The sequence below is a fragment of the Sciurus carolinensis genome, chromosome 7 (assembly GCF_902686445.1).
Source record: "Sciurus carolinensis chromosome 7, mSciCar1.2, whole genome shotgun sequence".
NCBI classification, from domain to species: Eukaryota; Metazoa; Chordata; class Mammalia; order Rodentia; family Sciuridae; genus Sciurus; species Sciurus carolinensis.
The window spans coordinates 123,253,004-123,271,807 of record NC_062219.1 but is presented as its reverse complement, the minus strand read 5'-3'; the positions used below and the strand labels follow the sequence as shown (position 1 = coordinate 123,271,807).

Here is an 18,804-nt window from a genome sequence, read left to right as displayed (position 1 = left end):
GACAGCTTTGTGCTTTCCACCTTTGGGAAGAATCATTAATACAGGCGATTTAAGCTTTCTTCAGGGATGAGATTTTCTTAAACTCAGAAGCTAATACAATATTAGAATCACAAGAAAGAAACCTATTTATCATGGTTCTCCATAGGTATTGAAAAATAGTAATAAATTCTCATTTGTATGTGAACTGACTTACTTTTCCAATCCTAAATCTTGCTGGAACTAGGGAAATTTGAAAGCGATGTAGTTTTCTATAACCAAATTCTTTATCCAAGGTGCTTACAATTATTATGGCCACTGTATTTTAAAATTTATTATGTCATTAAAATCTAGCACAGTAATTTTATGTCACATGAGGAGAAGGGAATTAAAGGAAGTCAAGCTTGCGAAAACAGTAAATTATTTATTAGGATATAACATACCAACATTTTGTAATGTATCAACTTTGGCATGAGGGTTGGACAGGATGCTGAGGCAGGAGATCCTAAGTTCAAGCCTAGCCTCAGCAACTTAGCAAGACCCTGTTTCAAAAGAAAAAAGAACTAGTGGTTTAAAACCCAGTACCAAAAAGTAACAATAATGAAATGAAGAACACCTTGTGCAATTCATTCATTTATCCAGAACACTTTATTGTGGATGCCTAAGTGGAAATTGAAAATAATGTTAAACATTATTGGGAATATAGAAAGGATTGACATCTTTTTTTTTTTTCAATTCAAGAGAACTAAATAGTTTATTGATTACACATGATAATGGACGATACACAAGCTCCATTTTCATCTATTATTTATCTGGTACCGTTATTCAATTTAGGTATTGCATAACATAGGCCAACAATCATTTTTATAACCAAATAATTCCATAGCTGTGTTTGGGTGACCCTTGAAATGAAAGAACTTCAGAAGTTCACAACAACTACACCAAGGTTTCTGAACCTGACATTAACCTGAATGAATTCTTTTTTTTTTTTTTTTTTAAGTTTTTAAAAAGTTTAATGGAGCCAATAAGGCATATAAATTGTGTTCTGGCAGACCTACTTTCTCTTACCAAAGAAAATGGCACATGTTTTATCAAAATTTGACAATTGAGAGTAAAGGGTACTAAAATTAAGCTTCAGAGCACCAACTTAAAACAAAACAACCAAAAATATTGTTATTCAACTTAGAAAGAGGAACAAGAACCAAGGCATGAAGGGGAGATTAAATATGTGTTCCTCCATCGCAAAATCCTGTAGGAATAGGAGTTCTGGCCTCTTGTGAGCAATGCATCACACCACCAAACCCCAATTCTGGAACCTAAATTTACAATGACAGAAAAGCAAAGATAATTCCAAATGCATTTCTTGGTATATTCCAAAGGGAAGCTTTAAAGTATTCATAATACATAGGCATGTCTGTTTCAGGTAAAATGACAGATTGCTATAATTCTTCCTGCTATTATACTCTAACAAAAAATGATCCACTGTTGCAAAAATTTAGAAACTTTCATTCCTACTTTTGAGCATGGATTTCACTGTTTTAAATAAGGGTTATATCTATAACGAATACAGAACTTCAATTCACACAACATTTCTAACATTCCATTCATATCCCACCCAGTCAATATGGTTAACTTAGCAGTTTCTTCACAGAAAGATATTATTAAATGGCTGAAGAAATTGCAAACTTTAACAAAGTGCTGTGAGTAATTACTGGAAAAACCCTTACACTGATTTGCAATGGTCATTTAAGGATAAAAATAGGAAGTAACTGATACGGGACTACAAGTTTGCAAGGAAACATTTTTCACTGTCCTACTTGATATATAATAATAGGATAGAATAAATTACAGTACCAGGCAGGCTGATATCAGTTCTTCATCTAAAAAAGACTATCATTTAGTTCAAGATATTAAAAATGAAGATGAAACATGCTCTAAAATGTTGTAGCTACAAGAGGTCTTATATTTACTCCAAGAGGACTCTATTGAGAACTTTTATTTAGGTCTACCTAACATCTAAAGAACCTCCATGCGATTCCACCTTTTCCAGAATGAGATTCCAAACTGCACTTCTTAGGAGGGGGAATGAAGGGACAGGGGGAGTTGGGTTCTGCTACTTAGGTTGTGATCACATTATTAGTAGATAAAACAGCTTTGTCACCTTCCACCCACTACAATGGAAACTGCACAAAGTAGGGCATCCATGAAAAATGAAAAGCAGGAAATGAAAGGCTTGAATAAATACCTACCCCACCATCCATCTCCCCTCACTAATACTTAACCAAAAGGAAGCCCACTCTCAAAGTTCATGACCTCTCTATTTCAGGTCACCTTGAATGCAGTCTACAAGTTTACATTTACTGTAAGGAGTACCATGCATAGAAGTAGTACTTGTCTTAAAACTGAGTATTTGAAGCCTACAGGGTTAATCTGGGGCACTTCAATAATATTGCTATTTTTAGAGCACTAACACACACAAAGTAAATCCAATAAATTTCTGTGTATTGATTCAATATTAAGTATTAATTGCATGACCATCATAGCACCTCTTTACATCACACAATCACCAGAATTAGAAACTGTGTTGAAAACTAAAAACAGGGCACAGTCCAATAATTAGAAGTTGTACACCGTTACTATATAGAAACCAGGTGCATGGTACAGTGCAGCTGTAAAAATGGAAGCCTGCAGATCTGACAAGGAAGTCAAATCCTGTTTTTAGATAATTTGGGGAACCTGGCAATACTGTTGAAGCAAAATACTCAACACAGCAGGAAATGGACTGGGGAGAAAAAAAAATTCTATAACCAAATACACATCTGATATTTCCTTTCCCTTTGAGAATAAATACAGTTAAGGTCACTTTTAGCCTTGGAATGGATATGTTTGCCTATGATGATCTTGCTAAAGACTAAACGATATCTGATGTCCTCTGCTGGGATTATAGTTTTTGAGAAAGCCATATTACAAGAGGCATCTACTGTGAATACCTAGAACTTCCTTTTATGGCAACCACTATCGAATTCACTTGTCTTAAACAGTGAACAAGGGAAGATGGCCTCATGTTGCCTTTGCAATAACAGTATATGTTGAGGATAGAGTGGCTTTCAAGCAGCATGGTGGGTGTGAGAATGTTTGCAGTTTAGATCATTCTGTTGCGTTTATGGGTTGGTGAGTCTGTAATGACATCGCCACACTGGGCTGAGGTACGCTTTCTAGTCCCACCATTGTCCAAGTGGAGTGCCATTTCTTCTGATATGAAAGTGTTAAAATCGACATCATGGAGTCCATTTCTCCTTCGACTAGCATTCGAGCCACTGCTTACATGTGCAGGAGAGCCTGGGGTACTCGAGCGCACGCTTAGACTAGCCATTGCACCCTAAGACCGAGCTATGGCTTCCCGGAAGGGTTGCAAATCAGTCTCTACAGAAGAGCTAGTTTCCGTTGAGGTAGCTCGGTTAGGGGACACTACAGTCAGTCTTGGGGGAGCGCTAGAGTTTCGTGGTGGAGGAAACTTTCCACACAGGAAGCTGATCAAATCTTCTCTACGAATAGTTCTTCTGCGTTTTTTAACCCAAGCCAGCACATCCTTATTGCATCGCTGATAGCCAATCTGAATTCCAATATCAAAACTTCGCTGATGGGTATCCACACTTTCTTTGTAGAGGTTGGTGACCGTGGTGGCTGCGTTTTGGAAGGGGACCCAGAGAGAAAGTCCTGGCTGCTGACACACTCGGTCTGAAAACGATAAACCAAAACAAAACAAAACAAAAAGGACGAAAGAAAACGAAAAGAAACGCACGCACAAGGACACAGACAGAGACAGGGGAGAGAATGCTATTTGGGCGTCAATCACTCCGAACGGCCATATTAGGCTTCCCATTTTGTCCGGGGTTTCGGGATCCCGGGCAGCGCTGGGGGCGGGGACGCGGGCACAATGGCCCCGCCGCCGCCTTCGCCATCTTGCGGCGGGGGGCTCCTCCCTGCCCGCCGGGCCGGGCCGGGCCTGGCGGGGTCGGGGGCTCCGGGCCGCCGAGGGCCCAGAGCGGGCAGGGCGGGTGGCGGCCCAGGGCGGGTGGGCGGGGAGGTCCCGGCGCCGGCCGCCCCCCCGCCCCCCGCGACGCCGTCTAGGGGAGGAAGGGCCGCGGCGCGACCCCGGCCCGCGGTCGCCCCGCCCGGCCCCGCCGCCTCGCAGGGCGCGGGAGGTGCGGCAACCTGAATGAATTCTAACTGTACACTGTTGGGAAAGTTTTACCACAATGGCTTTGGAGTTGAATAATTTTACACAGCACATAGTTTAAAAAAAAAAAAAACAACACACATTTAGGGCTGGGGAGATAGCTCAGTTGGTAGAGTGCTCGCCTCACAAGCACAGGACCCTGGGTTCAGTCCCCAGCACCGCAAAAAAAAAAAAAAAAAAATTATTCAGCATCATGATCAGACTAGTACATTTGGCAATCAACAGCATGAGTGCAAAACAAAAGTCTATATTAAAACCCTTTGACGAATGCTTTAAACTTTCCACAGAACAGAAACTAAAATCACCTGTTATACAAATAGTCACAAATACAGTCCTCAATTTTTTTTTGCCATACACATAAGTAGTGTCTAAACCCTGTCTTCTTTGTAGCAGCTAGATCCTGCCACAACTCCTTGGCTGAGTTCACAAATCTGATGTAACCTGTGGCTTCCCTGTGACTTCTCTGGCTCTCCTCTCCTGCTAAGCTTTGTTTCCTGTCAGTATTAAAACCTACTGCTACTATCATAGATACTGTTGCTGCTGGAACCAACATAGCCACTTTGGTTTTGTGGTTTGGCAGAGTACTGGCCTCCACCACCATAATGTCCAGAGCTTCTGCCTCCAAAGTTTCCACCCTTCATGAGTCCAAAATTCGATGACTGATTGTTGCAATTGCCAAAATCATTGTAGCTTCTGCCACCTCCAAAATTGCTTCCATCATTACCAAATCCATTGTAGCTATCTCTACTGCCACCATATCCGCCACCACCACGGCTGCCACCAAAGCCACCATGACCACTAAGTTTCCTCCACAACCAAGATTGTCACTTCCACCCAAACAACCTCCACAACCACCACCAAAGATTTTAGAATCACTTTGACCTCTTTGACTAGATGAAGTGATAGCCAGCTCTCGCTTTGACAGGGCTTTCCTCACTTCGCGGTTGTAGCCATTCACAGTATGGTATTTCTGAAAGACAATATTATCCATGGAGTCATGGTCATCAAAAGCAAAGCCCCTCTTCTTCCCACTGCCTTGGTCAGTCGTGATTTCAATAACTTCAAATTTTCCATACTGTTTAAAATAATATCATAGGTGATGTTCTCCAGTGTCTTCTTTAATGCCATCAACAAAGATCTTTTTCACAGTTAAGTGGGCCCCTGGTCTTTGAGAGAATTTCTCCTGAGACAGCTCTCTTTGGTTTCACAACTCTTCCATACACCTTGTTCACACAGCATTCAAGGCTGCATCCACTTCCTCCACAGTGGCATAAGTGACAAACCCAAAGCCCCTAGAGTGCTTGGTGTTTGGGTCTGTCATTACTATGCAGTTCATGAGTGTTCCCCATTGCTCAAAATGGCTTCTCAGACTCTCATCAGTTGTTTCAAAGCTCAGCCCTCCAGTGAATAGCTTCACTTGTCATTGTTTGTCATTATGGAAATGCCAATTAAATCCACAACAAGCTGGTGTGGTGGCACAAGCCTGTAATTCCAGTGACTTTGGAGGCTAGGGCAGGAAGTTCACAAGTTGGTGACCAGCCTCAGCAACTTAGGAAGGCCCTTTGCAAACTTGAGATCCTACCTCAAAATAAATAATAGAAAAGGCTAGCAATTTAGCTCAGGGGTTAAGCAAACCTGTGTTCAATCCACAGTACAAAAAAAAAAAAAAAAAAAAAAGACAAAATCCTATTACACTTAAAATATGTTTTTAATTTTGAAAAGATTTATTTTTAATGGAGACATTATAATACAGTGTACAGCGTGATCTTTTAATATTTTATTTGTCCTTTTTTTAGTTATACATGACAGTAGAATCTATTTTTTTGATGTATTTATACAAACATGGATTATATCTTATTCTAATTAGGATCCCAAGCTTGTGGATGTACATGATGTTGAGATACACAATGGTCTATTCATATATGTACATAGGAAAGTTATGTCAGATTCATTCCACTGTCTTTCTTATTCATATACCCCTCCTTTCCCTTCTTTCTCATTAAATGAACTTCTATTCTTGCCCTCCCCCACCTTTTTGTGGGTTAGTATCCACAGATCGTAGAGAACATTCAGTCTTTGGTTTTGAAGGATTGGCTTATTTCACTTAGCATGATAATCACCAGTTCCATCCATTTACTGGCAAATGTCATAAAATAATTCTTTTTTATGGCTGTATATATATATATCACATTTTCTTTATCCATTCATTTGTTGAAGGGCACCTAGGTTGGTTCCATACTTTAGCTATTGTGAACTGAGCTGCTCTAAATATTGATGAAGCTGAGTCACTGTAGTATGCTGATTTTAAGTCCTTTGGGTATAAATGGAGAAGTGGGATAGCTGAGGCAAATGGTGGTTCTATTCCAAGTTTTCTGAGGAAACTCCATACTGCCTTCCAGAGTGGTTGTACCAATTTGCAAAGTGTTAAGAACATAATGTGCAATTGTGAGGACAGAACTTCTGTCTTAATGTTCTACTTTCATTTTAAAGTTCATTTAACCAACTTGTAGGACTGTGAAATGTTTGAAACCCTCACTAGAAAATAAGCTAAAGCCAGGCCTGTAATCCCAGCTACGGGGGAGGCTGAGGTGGGTCACTCAGGAGTTTGAGAAAGGGTTGAAAACATAGGGAGAACCCTCCTTGTCCCATGAAAAGATGGAGTTAATAAAGAAAGGTAAAATGCCACCACCAAATTAGTAAAGCAGTAAAGATCAGAGGCAGCAAGTAGAACAGGCTCTAGCCCTTCTCTGGGAATTTTTCATTAAAAATTTATTTCACAGTGCATTTTTTATTATATTCTAGAAAGTAAATACTGATTAAACAAAGAAAATATTTAAAATGCACAGAAGCAGTAAGATATAAAACCACCTCTTGTTTCCACTGGGAGGATCCTGGTTAACCGGCAGATGAGTTGGGCTTGGGTGTGAAGGGCCTCTGGGGCTGTGCTGCTCAGACACTCTGTGGTCCACCGACTGGTTTCTAGGCAGGACTACACAGACACGGTCACACACGATGAATTATTTTGAATCTTGCATTTGGAAAATTATTATGGTCAATAATCAACTTTTTATGATATTCCAAACTCTTCATAAATGCTGTTTTTGCCAGCTGTACGCTCTTTAAAAAAAATAACCACAGCTCTTTCTTATCTCCCTCTCTGGGTTTTTTTTTTTTGGCCTTCTTTTTTTCTTTTTTTTTGCAGTGCTGGGGATTGAACCCAGGGCCTTGTGCTTACAAAGCAAGCACTCTACCAACTGAGTTATATCCCCAGCCCCCACATACTCTTAAAAAAAATAACCACAGCTCTTTCTTATCTCCCTCTCTGGGTTTTTTTGTTGTTGTTGTTGTTGTTTTGTTTTTGTTTTTTTTGCTTTGATTTTATTTGTAGGAACTGCTGAAACCAGGGCCTGGAGCATGCTAAACACTTGCTTCTCTTTTGAGTTATATCCCCAGCCCCCATATGCTCTTTAAAAAAAATAACCACAGCTCTTTCTTATCTCCCTCTCTGGGTTTTTTGTTTTGTTTTTTTTTTGCTTTGATTTTATTTGTAAAAAAAATTTCAACCTTGTTTGGTGGAGAGGAGTGGTGGACCTGACACGGATCATTGCCACCACATGCGGTTTTGCTTTTCCGGGTACCTCACCACCCGACGCCCCACATCCTAGGTTGGTGCTTCCAGGTCTCAGCCCTGTGCCTTGCTCTTTCTTTTCGGATATCCCCGTTCTTCTGTCGCCTCTGGGTTCCCAGGGTGCCTCCTGGATTGCTCCTTTGAAAGATATTCAAGGACCCTTCAAGGGTCTACGGGACCACTTTCTATCAGTGTTGGGGTCAGTTCGAGCTCCTGAAGCCCTATCTTTTCCTCGGGTCATAGGCATGTTTTCAGCTGAGCTCACTGGAGTCCTCCTTACCTAGAGTTCGGGGTCTTTCTTCCTGCCCTGAGCTGGTAGGGATATCCCAGCACACCATGGCCCTTCCTGCTGCTGTGGGGAGACTGGGAGACTGAGGAGGTGAGTGGTTGAAGACTGCTGGGTCAAGAGATTCTTCCTGGGACTTCTCATTTCCACCTACATTGTCCCCTGGGCTCCTGCTCCCTGGGGTCCTGTCCCCTCTTGTACTCCTTTCACCCTAAAATGATCTCTAATTTTCTAATATGCCTGTGTTCTCAGCAGATTTCTCCTTGCATCCTCCCCTGCCGTCTCATTGTCCCCCAGCCCTCTTGGCCTCCCCTCCCCTGATGTGTGCAGTTTTCTGATCCTTTTCTAGGAGGTCTGCACACTTGATCTCCTGCCTCCCACCAACGGAGGGAGGCCTTTCCTTTCCTCCTGTTCTTAGGGTCTATTGCCTACAAGGAACTGTATCCACTGCTGCCACTGTCCATTGCCCCTTTTTGAGAGACCCAACTTTTTTTTTTTTTTTTAATGATTATTACTTCAATTTTTCTCCAAAAATTTGTTCTTTGACAAATAGTTGTATCTATTTGTGGGACCCAATATGTCATTTGGTTACATGCATACATTTTAGAATAATCAATTCTGGGGAATTAGCATATATATAACCTCAAATATTTATCATTTAAATATTCAAAGAAATTTAAATTCTTAGTTATTTTGAATTATACACTATATCATTAATTGGAGTCACCTGACTGTGCTATAGAATACCAGACTATTCCTCTTATCCAGATGAAACTCTATAGCCATTTACCAGTGTCTCCCCTTTCTCCATCTAATTTCTACCCATCCCAGTCCTCCAGCCTCTGGTCCCCCCCATTCCGCTCTCTACTTCTTTGAGTTTTGATTTATTTATGTTCTGCATGGAAGTCAGATCCTTTGTCTCTCTATGCCTATTTTTTTCTCTTAGTGTCCTCTAGTTTCATCCATATTGTCACAAATGACACAAATACCTGTTTTTTAAAAGTCCTTTCTTTCTTTCTTTCTTTCTTTCTTTCTTTCTTTCTTTTTTTTTTTTTTAGTGGGAGAAGTTCCTGGTGATAGAATCTGGGGCCTCGTGGTTGCTAGGCAAGTCCTCTATCCCTGAGCTACATTTCCATCCTTAATTTCCTTTTATTAAAAAGGCTGATTGATATTCTTTTGTGTGTATATCCCATAATGGTTTTGTTTTGGTTTCTTTTTGAGAGATAGTTCTGCTGTTTTCCCCAGGTTGGCCTCTGACTCTGGCTCAAGTGATCCTCTGGCCTCAGCTTTCTGAGTAGCTGGGATTTTAGTTGTGCACCAGTTGGTTTAAGACAGTTTTTTAAAATCCATTCATCTATTGGTATTAGGTTGTTTCTATATCTTTACTGTTGTGACTGATGCTGCAACGGACATGCAGTGCAGGTCTCTCTTCAGCATCCTGACTCCCATTCCTTTGGAAGTGTATGAGGTAGTGGGGTTGCTGGATCATATAGGAATTCTATATTTTAGTTTTGGGAAGAATCTCCATAATGTTTTCCCAAATGACTCTACTAAATTACAACACCAGCCGTGCATGTTCCCTTTTCTTCACATCCTTGCCAACACTCATTTTTTATGTCCTGACAATGACCAGTCTAATAGGTGTGACATGATATTTCCTGTGGTTTTAATTTCCATTTGCATTAATTCACATATCATTGACCTTCTATATATCATATATTGAGAAAAGTCTGGATTCTTTGCCCATTTTTAAATATAAGGTTATTTGTATATTTTGTGTATTAACTCCTTATCTGACCTATGATTTGCAAATTTTTTCTTCCAATCTGCAGGTCATCTCTTCATTCTATTAATAGTTTTCTTTACCAGGAAGAAGTATTGTAGCTTGATGCGATCCCAATGGTCTATATGGTCTCTTTTGCCTTTGTTTTGGGGATTATATCCAAGAAAATTCTGCCTGAACCAAAAGAAGAGAGCATTTCCCTTATGTTTTCTTTTAGTAATTTAATAGTTTCAGGTCTTACTTTTTTTGTAAGTGGTCTTTCTATTATGCCCAGGTTGGTCTTACTCTTGTGGGCTCTAGTGATCCTCTTGCCTCAACCTCAAGAGTAGTTGGGACGACAGGTCTCCCCTCCACACTCAGCTTCAATTCTTCCATTCATATCTTTAATCCATTTTGAGTTGATTCATGTATGAAAGGTGAGATAAGGGTCTGTTTTCATTCTTCTATCTCGTTTTCCCAGAGGCAGATTCTCTGCACATTTGCAAACTCTTTATATCTGCATGCTTTTTTTGTAAACAGTAACCAACCTGATGGTGCAAAATAGTATCTTGTAGTGTTTTTGATTTGCGTTTCCCAAATGACCACTAATGTTGAGCATCTTTTCCTGATCTTATTGACCATTTGTATGCCTTTTCTTGGAACTGTCTGTAGAGATCCTTTGCCCAGCTTTCAGTGGGTTGAATGATTTGTCATTTTTGAGTTGTAGGGTTTCTTGTTTGTTTCTTTGTTTTTATGGTGCTGGGATCTAGCCCAGCCCTTGCACATGCTAGGCAAGAGCTCTGCCCCTGAGTATTATCTCCAGCACGGAATTAATTTTCGTGTATGTGTAAGAAAAGTTTCCACTCTCATTTGTTTTCATGTGAATCTCCAGTTTTCATAGCACCATGTGTAGAAAAGATATACCAGCTCTTTGGGAACCCTGTCATCTGGCTGTCCACAGGGGATGCTGACAGTTCCACCTGGTCTCCCCTCATGGGGCCTCACCTGGCCTATCTTCTACTTTGCACCCAGCCCATTGCTTCACATCCCTCTGGAGAAACCACCCCACTCTAAATTCCTTTGGGTTGTGATCTGCAGCACCTCCTGCCCCTCTATAGCACTTGCCCTACCTTGTCTTTTAGGAGGCCACACAGGGGATGCACCCTCCTCTCTGCCCCCTCACGTGCCTGTCTCCAAATCCTCTGGCCATGGGTCCTCCTACCCTGGCCTCCTCCTGAGCCCTCCTGCCCTCTGACAAGTCCTGCCTGCACCTTTGACCTTTGTGCAGGCCTATCCCTGAAGGCCAGCCTCCCCCTCCACTCCCAACCTATATTTTGAGTGAACCTGTGCCTCTCTCTGGGACCCAAACTACGTGTTGGCCTGTTTCCACGTCCCCTTCCTCCATTTCTCAGTTCCCATACCTTCTTTCCTCCTTTCCTGTTTCCTCATATTGGAAATTCATGTTCTAAGCCCTTTGTCCATGTTCAGTTTCCCAGGGTGGCCAGTTTAACAGGGTGGACATGTTATAGAAGGATGAAAAGGCAGATGCCAGACCATCTGGGGAGAAAGACCAGCCATTGTGGGCAGCTGTGGTTCTTGTTTTTGTCCTACCTGGTGTTATAGTTTCCATGTGGAATATCCTCTGAAGGCTCATGAGTTGGAGGCTTGGTCCCAGATGTTGGTTCTACTGGAAGGCATGGGAGCTTTAGGAGGTGGACCTAGCTGGAGGAGGCATGCCTTTGAAGGGTGTATTTTGTCCCAGACTCCTGGGTCTCTCTTTCTCTGCCTTCTGACCACCATGAGGTGAGGAGTGCCACTCTGCTATGCCCTGCCCACTAGGATTTTCTGCTTCATTACAAGCCCACAGGAATGGGGCCAAATGACCCTGGGCTGAAACTGCTGAAACTTGAACCAATGTCAATCTTTCCTCCTAAGTGTTTTGCCTCAGGCAATTTGTCACAGCAGTGAAAGGTGATGATGACATTTGAGGTTTTCCTGTCTAGCCCCACTGTCGCGTCCCCTCTGCCCGCAGAGAGAGACACGGCAAATGTCTGAAGCTTTGGAAGTTTATTGTGCACAGGTTCTTTCCTACGCTTCTCTTACCCCTAACTTCTTCGCACTTTCAGCTTTCCTTTTCCCAGCTCCTTCCACTCCCGCGTACTTCCTCCTTCCAGCTCCGCTCCCGCTGCTGCCGCGGCCGCCGTCGCCGCCGGTTCTTCCGCTTCTTCCGTCCCTTCCTCAGCTTCTCCCCCTACTCTCCCACCCACCAGACTTATATACACTTCAGTCAATCAGGGGAGAGTACACAAGATAAACGCGGACAGCTGCAGGCACAGGACGGGTGCACGAGGGGGGGGCATGCTCTAGTCACATCGTTAACTAGCCAATTATTGGAATTCGCTGGTTGTTTACTGTATAGCTGGCCGCCTCTGGCTCAGCGTCAGGCGCCATCTTGACCATGCCCGAGGCTGGGGTTCCCGGAAAACCCCACAGATCCCCCTTCTTTAATATTAAACTAAGGCTCGGAACCGTGTCTGTCTTAGGCTGAGTGGTCAGCATATGTCCTTACCCGTCATCAGAGCCTGCAGAGCATGCTGCAGCTCCTGTCTTAGGTCGGTACACAGCCACCTACTTCATTACCCGTCCTTGACTACCGATCCAGCATCAAGAGCCATACTAATGGGGGGCTGTCGGCCTTTAGGGCGGTCATGGCCTGATGAAAAATAATTTGATCTCTCTATTGGCTAGTTTGCAGATGCATGCCAAAACGAATGAAGAGAAGAAGGCCAAGGCAGAGGGGTACCACCATAGCTCCTAAGCTTGCCCACTGTTTGACAATTCTATAAACAGAAGAACCTTATAGCCATATCAAATACAGAAACAATATACATCCCAATAGAGTTACAACATGGGTAACACAAAGCAGCTCTCAGGGAATAAACGCATCCCAGTCCCAAAAGTTCTTGCAAAGCATCCACTTGTTCTTATAATGAGTCCACTCTCTGATAGAGTCTCTATGGTCTGAAAGGCTGCAACTGCATTCTCGGCCGAATGATCGTTGTTGTGGTTATGTCAATGCTGCTACTGCAAGGACTGTGGTGGCAGTAATCACGGCTGTTGCAATGTCAAAGCTTCCCCTGCTTCTTGATAATAGCACTGGCAATTCTATATCTGCAACAGAAACTAGGACTGGTAGGAAGATAGAAATGTGCAAATTGCACAGGTAGCAAAAGAACCATTCCAGTATTGTGAGAGATAGGACACAGTCAATGAACACTTAAGAGGTGTTATTAGAAATGTTAGTTGGTAGAAACAAAAAAGAGAATACACAAGCTGACGTGGGAGGAAAAGCAATATCACAGCTAGGGTCAGCAGAATGAGTTGCTCTACTCTGGGTCTGATTTGTAGTATGATTCCAACGGCAAAGTGCAGAATTTCTCCTGTTAAAGCAAAGAAAGGCTAGAAATATCCTTGTCACCAAAAACAGCACGACCTGAAAAATCATCAGTAGAATTGACAGACTTGTAGAGAAATTGGTGAAAAGCAAGAAAAGGAAGGATAAAAAATATGTTAGTCAGAAATGAAAAATATGGCCAGGCTAACAATGGCCCATAGGTTCCGGGTTTGCCTCTCCGTCTGAGTTTCTGTTATTGGAGGAAGGCTCAGGCTTGTCACCGCGAGGAGGAGCAGAATCACTTGCATGCTGTAAAACTCTGACCAGCCTTTCTGGAATCCAGACTGGAGTCTGTTGATCCTGTGGGAAAATACAAACAGACCCTCGGACCCAACGAAGGACTGGATCCGGTCCTTTCCAACAACCTGTCAGGATATCTTTCCATTTTGCCCATACTTGAGAAGTATTATGGGGATTATAATGTCGATCAGCTGCAGAATGGCCGTCCCTATCCAAAGTTAAGAAATTTAGAATGAAAAGAACTAAATTAAGTTTATCTTTAGGAGACTTGTAGGAGGCTCCTATTCCCCCTTTTTGTTTATTTAGACAATTTTTTAAAGTAAGATGTGCTCTTTCCACAATGCCCTGTCCCTGAGGATTATAGGGGATGCCAGTGACTAATTGGATGTTAAATGTTTGTAAAAACAACTGGAAGCTTTTGGAAGTATAAGCAGGACCATTATCTGTTTTAATAACTTTAGGTATGCCCCAGCCAGCAAATGCTTGTAGGCAGTGTTGAATGACATCTTTTACCTTTTCTCCAGAATGAGCAGAAGCCATAATGACTCCTGAAGCAGTGTCTACTGACACATGTACATACTTAACAGTACCAAATTCAGAAATATGGGTTACATCCATCTGCCAAATATGACCAGGCAGCAGTCCCCTGGGGTTAACTCCAAAGGATTGTACTGGGATTAAAGGAGCACAATGTTGACAATTTTTTACTATTTGTCGAGCCATACATTTAGATATAGGAAATTTTCTGCTCAAAGTAGTGGAATTTACATGAAATTTTTCATGAAAGAGTTTTGCCTGTTCCTCTATAGAAAAAACAAAAATTGATTTGGTGGCCATATCTACCAAGTCATTAGCATTGGCCAAAGGTCCTGGTAAATTAGAATGAGCTCTAATATGTCCTACATAGAATAGATGTTTACGCTGTAGGATAAGGTTTTGTAGTGTAGCAAAGTAAGAAGCTACCGTGGACATGGAAGAAATATGAGGTACCGTTTCAAGAACCTGCAAAGCGTTAACGATATATAAGCTATCAGATAGAAGATTGAATGGCTGATTATCTGCTAATTTAAAGGCTAATATTACAGCTGCAAGTTCAGTAACCTGTGCGGAGTTAGGTGGAACTATTATGGTGTGAAGTTGTTTACCGATAAGTACTGCACTTACTCCATTTTTGGAGCCATCAGTAAAAATGGTTACACAATCTTTAAGAGGCTGGACACTAGTCACTTTTGGAAAACTATGGGAGTATTTTTACAGAATTGAATCCAGGGATGTTGGGGATAATGGTTATCGAACTGAGCTGAAGTGGTACAATATAATACTGACCAATCATCATCATTATTAATTAACCATTTAATTTGCTGAGTGGAATAAGGAGTTATAATAATAGACGGATGGATTCCAAAAACAGTAATGCAAGATTCTATTCCCTTGAATATTACCTGAGCAATAGCTTGGGGATATGATTGCAATGTTTTAGCTGGAGAGCTAGGGAGATTTATACTTTGCAGAGGTCCTCCTTGCCAAACTATGCCAAAAGGGGTATGCTTCTCTGAGATTATGATTAAACTTAATGGTTGAGTAGGATCACAACGATCAACGTAACACTGCTGAAGTCTATTCTCTACTAGCTGTAAGGATATCCGCGCTTCAGGAGTAAGTTTCCTAGGGGAATTCAAGTCAGGATTACCTTTTAATATATCGAATAAAGGTTTTAATTCCCCTGTGGATAATTTTAAATAGGATCTAATCCAGTTAATGTCACCTAAGAGTTTCTGAAAATCGTTCAAGGTATTCAATTGATCTGTCCTGATGGTCAACCTTGTTGGTCTGACTGTAGTAGCAGTGAGCCTTGTACCCAGATATTCTTGGATCTCCTCTAATTGTAATTTCTCAGGGGCTATCGTTAGTCCTCTCTTTTCTAATGCTTGAGTTATAAATTGTAATGCTTCTAACAAAACTTCTTTTTCTGGATGGCAAATAAGTATGTCGTCCATATAGTGATAAATCAACAATCTCTTAAACTTTTGTCTAGTAGTTGTTAACGCTTTATCTACGTATATTTGACATATAGTAGGACTGTTAGCCATACCTTGAGGCAACACAGTCCATTCGAATCTCTGGTCAGGCTGAGTGTGATTAAGAGAGGGCAAAGTAAAGGCAAATCTCCAGCAATCATTTTTGTGTAAGGGTATAGAGAAAAAGCAATCTTTTAAATCCAGAATAATAGTAGGCCAATTTTTTGGTAGTGCAGTGACAAGAGGGAGTCCACATTGGACGGGTCCCATAGGGTACATTTGTTCATTTATGGCTCTTAAATCATGTAATAACCTCCATTTTCCTGATTTTTTCTTTGTTAAGAATATTGGAGTATTCCAAGGAGAGGTAGAATGTTGTAAATGACCTGCTTGTACCTGCTCTTGTACTAACTTATGAGCTGCCTCTAGCTTTTCTTTTGTTAGGGGCCACTGTGGAATCCAGCGAGGCTTATCATCTTTCCATATTATAGGGATTGATGGTTCATCAGTGGCCCCTAGGAAAAACCCAATCCATGAGAATCATTTTTTGGTGGGAGTAAAGGCAGTGGTTGGGTAGATCCTTGGCTATGTCTTCCTAATCCTTTTTTATCATCATAATCCATATTTTGTAACATATTTCTTACAGGAGTCCCTTGGTAAATCTGGTCAGTGGTGAGTTTCATATCCATTTGCTGCAGGACATCTCGTCCCCATAGGCTAATAGGAACATTACAGACATATGGTTGAAATATTCCTGTGTGTCCCTCTGTATCTTTCCATGATAATGAAGAAGCACTTTGATTGGGGCTCTCTGCTACTCCTAAGCCTCTCAAGCTCTGAGCTGCTGCGATCAATGGCCAGTGCCCTGGCCAGACCACTGCGCCGACAATACTTTTGTCTGCTCCTGTATCTAATAAACCTGTAAATTCCATATTTCCCACTTTTAATTTTAGGAGGGGCCTCTGTTCCATATCCATAGTAAGGTTTAAAACCTCCTTGTCTTTTATTTGTATTTTCACTGGGCCACAAAGAATGTCGACTGGGCAATATAAGCATTTGTGCAATGCGATCCCCTGGAGAGATGACCGTAATTCCTTTTGGTGAAGAGACCAAGGCTTTTATTTGTCCAGTGAAATCAGGATCAATAACCCCTGGGTGTACTATAAGTCCTTTTAGTGTTGAGGAACCTCTACCTAGTAATAGCCCTACACTGTTCTGTGGGATTTTTTCATGCCAGTCGGTATCAATCATCTGCACCCCCATATCTGGGGTTAGTATGAGTCTGGAGGTGGCACAGATGTCCAATCCTGCACTTCCTGAGGTGGCTCTGCGCTCCCCTTCTCTGTGGGAGGATACCACCGTCGGGGAACTTGTTGAATTACCCCGTATATTTGTTGCGGGCCCCGGGGAGGGCCCTGTCTCCCGTTTTTTTGAAGTTTAGGATTTAAACCTAAAAAATTACCTTCCCTATCTCTAATAGACTGACAGGCACCACTCCAATGACCTCCTCCTCTGCATCCTGGACACAGCCCTGGGGCATAAGGTGTAACAGATTTTACTATAGTTATCTCTTATCTTTTGTTAGGGCATTATCTCCTTGCTGCTGATTTTGTGCATCTATTGAAACGTATTGGTCTTCTCCTATTAACATTTCTATCGGGAAACCTTGCCACTATGTTTCTGCAAGCAGTTTCAACAGCTATTTCTTGCTACTGAGCTTCCCCAATTAGACATTGTTCTCCAGATAACACTGCTCTGCATAGCTGTCTCCAATAGTCTTAACTGCCTCTTTAAAGTTTTTCTAATGGTTGATGGTATCTCCATTTGCTCCTCAAATACAGGCAGGTTCTACAAATTTTGAAGCTCTTTTTATTAGGCTTAGGTTTCTCCTACCTTTTTCCCTTGTTCTTAAGTTTTCACTACCACTTGGTTATTCCTTTTGGGGGTTCTTTATGTTAAACTTAATTCCCTTTTTTCCCTTGTTCTTAGATTTTTTGAGCAATTATTTTCTAGGTCACCACTACTCAATCTTTCCTCACTTTATTCTTTTTAAGCGTTTTTTTTTCTGTTGCTATTAGACCCTGTTCATGAAGATACCCCCTGTGGCACACTAAGCGGCTTTTCTTTACTTTAGCTGTTTTTTTTTTTCCTCAGTGGCATCCCATTGTTTCCTAATGGTTCCCTGAGGGGTTGCCGCACCCAGACCCCATTGCTACTAATCTGAATAGCTTTAATTATGGCAATTACAATAACAGTGGCCTAGCTGCCAGGAGCAAGGAGATTGCTGAGAGGAAGACTATCAAGTGCGCATTAAAATTTTTATAGCGGCTTTTCACGTAGGACCGCTTCAAACGTGTTTTCACTTTCACTTTAATTAGACCGCGTTCCACGCGCCAGGACCGCTAATGGCGTGTCCCAATACCGGACCACCTTCCGTGTGTCCTTATTTTTATTTTAATTGGACCGCATTCCGCGTGCCCCCAGGACCGCTGATAGCGTGTCCTGATACCCTTTAACTGGACCGCATTCCGCGTATCCGGATAGTCGCTATACCGCGAACGTCGAGGCGCCTCTCCTTTACCTGTTTACCTTTTTTTGACTTCTTTACCTGTTTACCTTTTTTGACTTCTTTACCTGTTTACCTTTTTTGACTTCTTTATAACCGGTTTAGCTTGTTAAAAAAAAATTTTTTTAAGATATCTTACCTTGTCCCTTTTATAGTCCCGGGTTTCGGCACCAGCTGTCGCGTCCCCTCTGCCCGCAGAGAGAGACACGGCAAATGTCTGAAGCTTTGGAAGTTTATTGTGCACAGGTTCTTTCCTACGCTTCTCTTACCCCTAACTTCTTCGCACTTTCAGCTTTCCTTTTCCCAGCTCCTTCCACTCCCGCGTACTTCCTCCTTCCAGCTCCGCTCCCGCTGCTGCCGCGGCCGCCGTCGCCGCCGGTTCTTCCGCTTCTTCCGTCCCTTCCTCAGCTTCTCCCCCTACTCTCCCACCCACCAGACTTATATACACTTCAGTCAATCAGGGGAGAGTACACAAGATAAACGCGGACAGCTGCAGGCACAGGACGGGTGCACGAGGGGGGGCATGCTCTAGTCACATCGTTAACTAGCCAATTATTGGAATTCGCTGGTTGTTTACTGTATAGCTGGCCGCCTCTGGCTCAGCGTCAGGCGCCATCTTGACCATGCCCGAGGC

General features: G+C 42.2%; 2 protein-coding genes and 1 pseudogene across 2 annotated transcripts in view; 1 reads left to right on the top strand and 2 right to left on the bottom strand.

Moving 5' to 3' along the window:
- Nucleotides 1-18,804, top strand: part of LOC124988859 (MHC class I polypeptide-related sequence B-like) — a 79,447-nt gene that overhangs the window by 10,255 nt on the left and 50,388 nt on the right. The window lies entirely within an intron of this gene.
- On the bottom strand, nucleotides 3,095-4,270 carry LOC124989332 (telomere attrition and p53 response 1 protein-like). Its single transcript, XM_047559226.1, is given in 1 exon segment — nucleotides 3,095-4,270. A coding segment is annotated over 1 exon segment (1,152 nt). The 3' UTR covers nucleotides 3,095-3,118.
- Nucleotides 4,720-8,182, bottom strand: LOC124989331 (heterogeneous nuclear ribonucleoprotein A1-like; annotated as a pseudogene).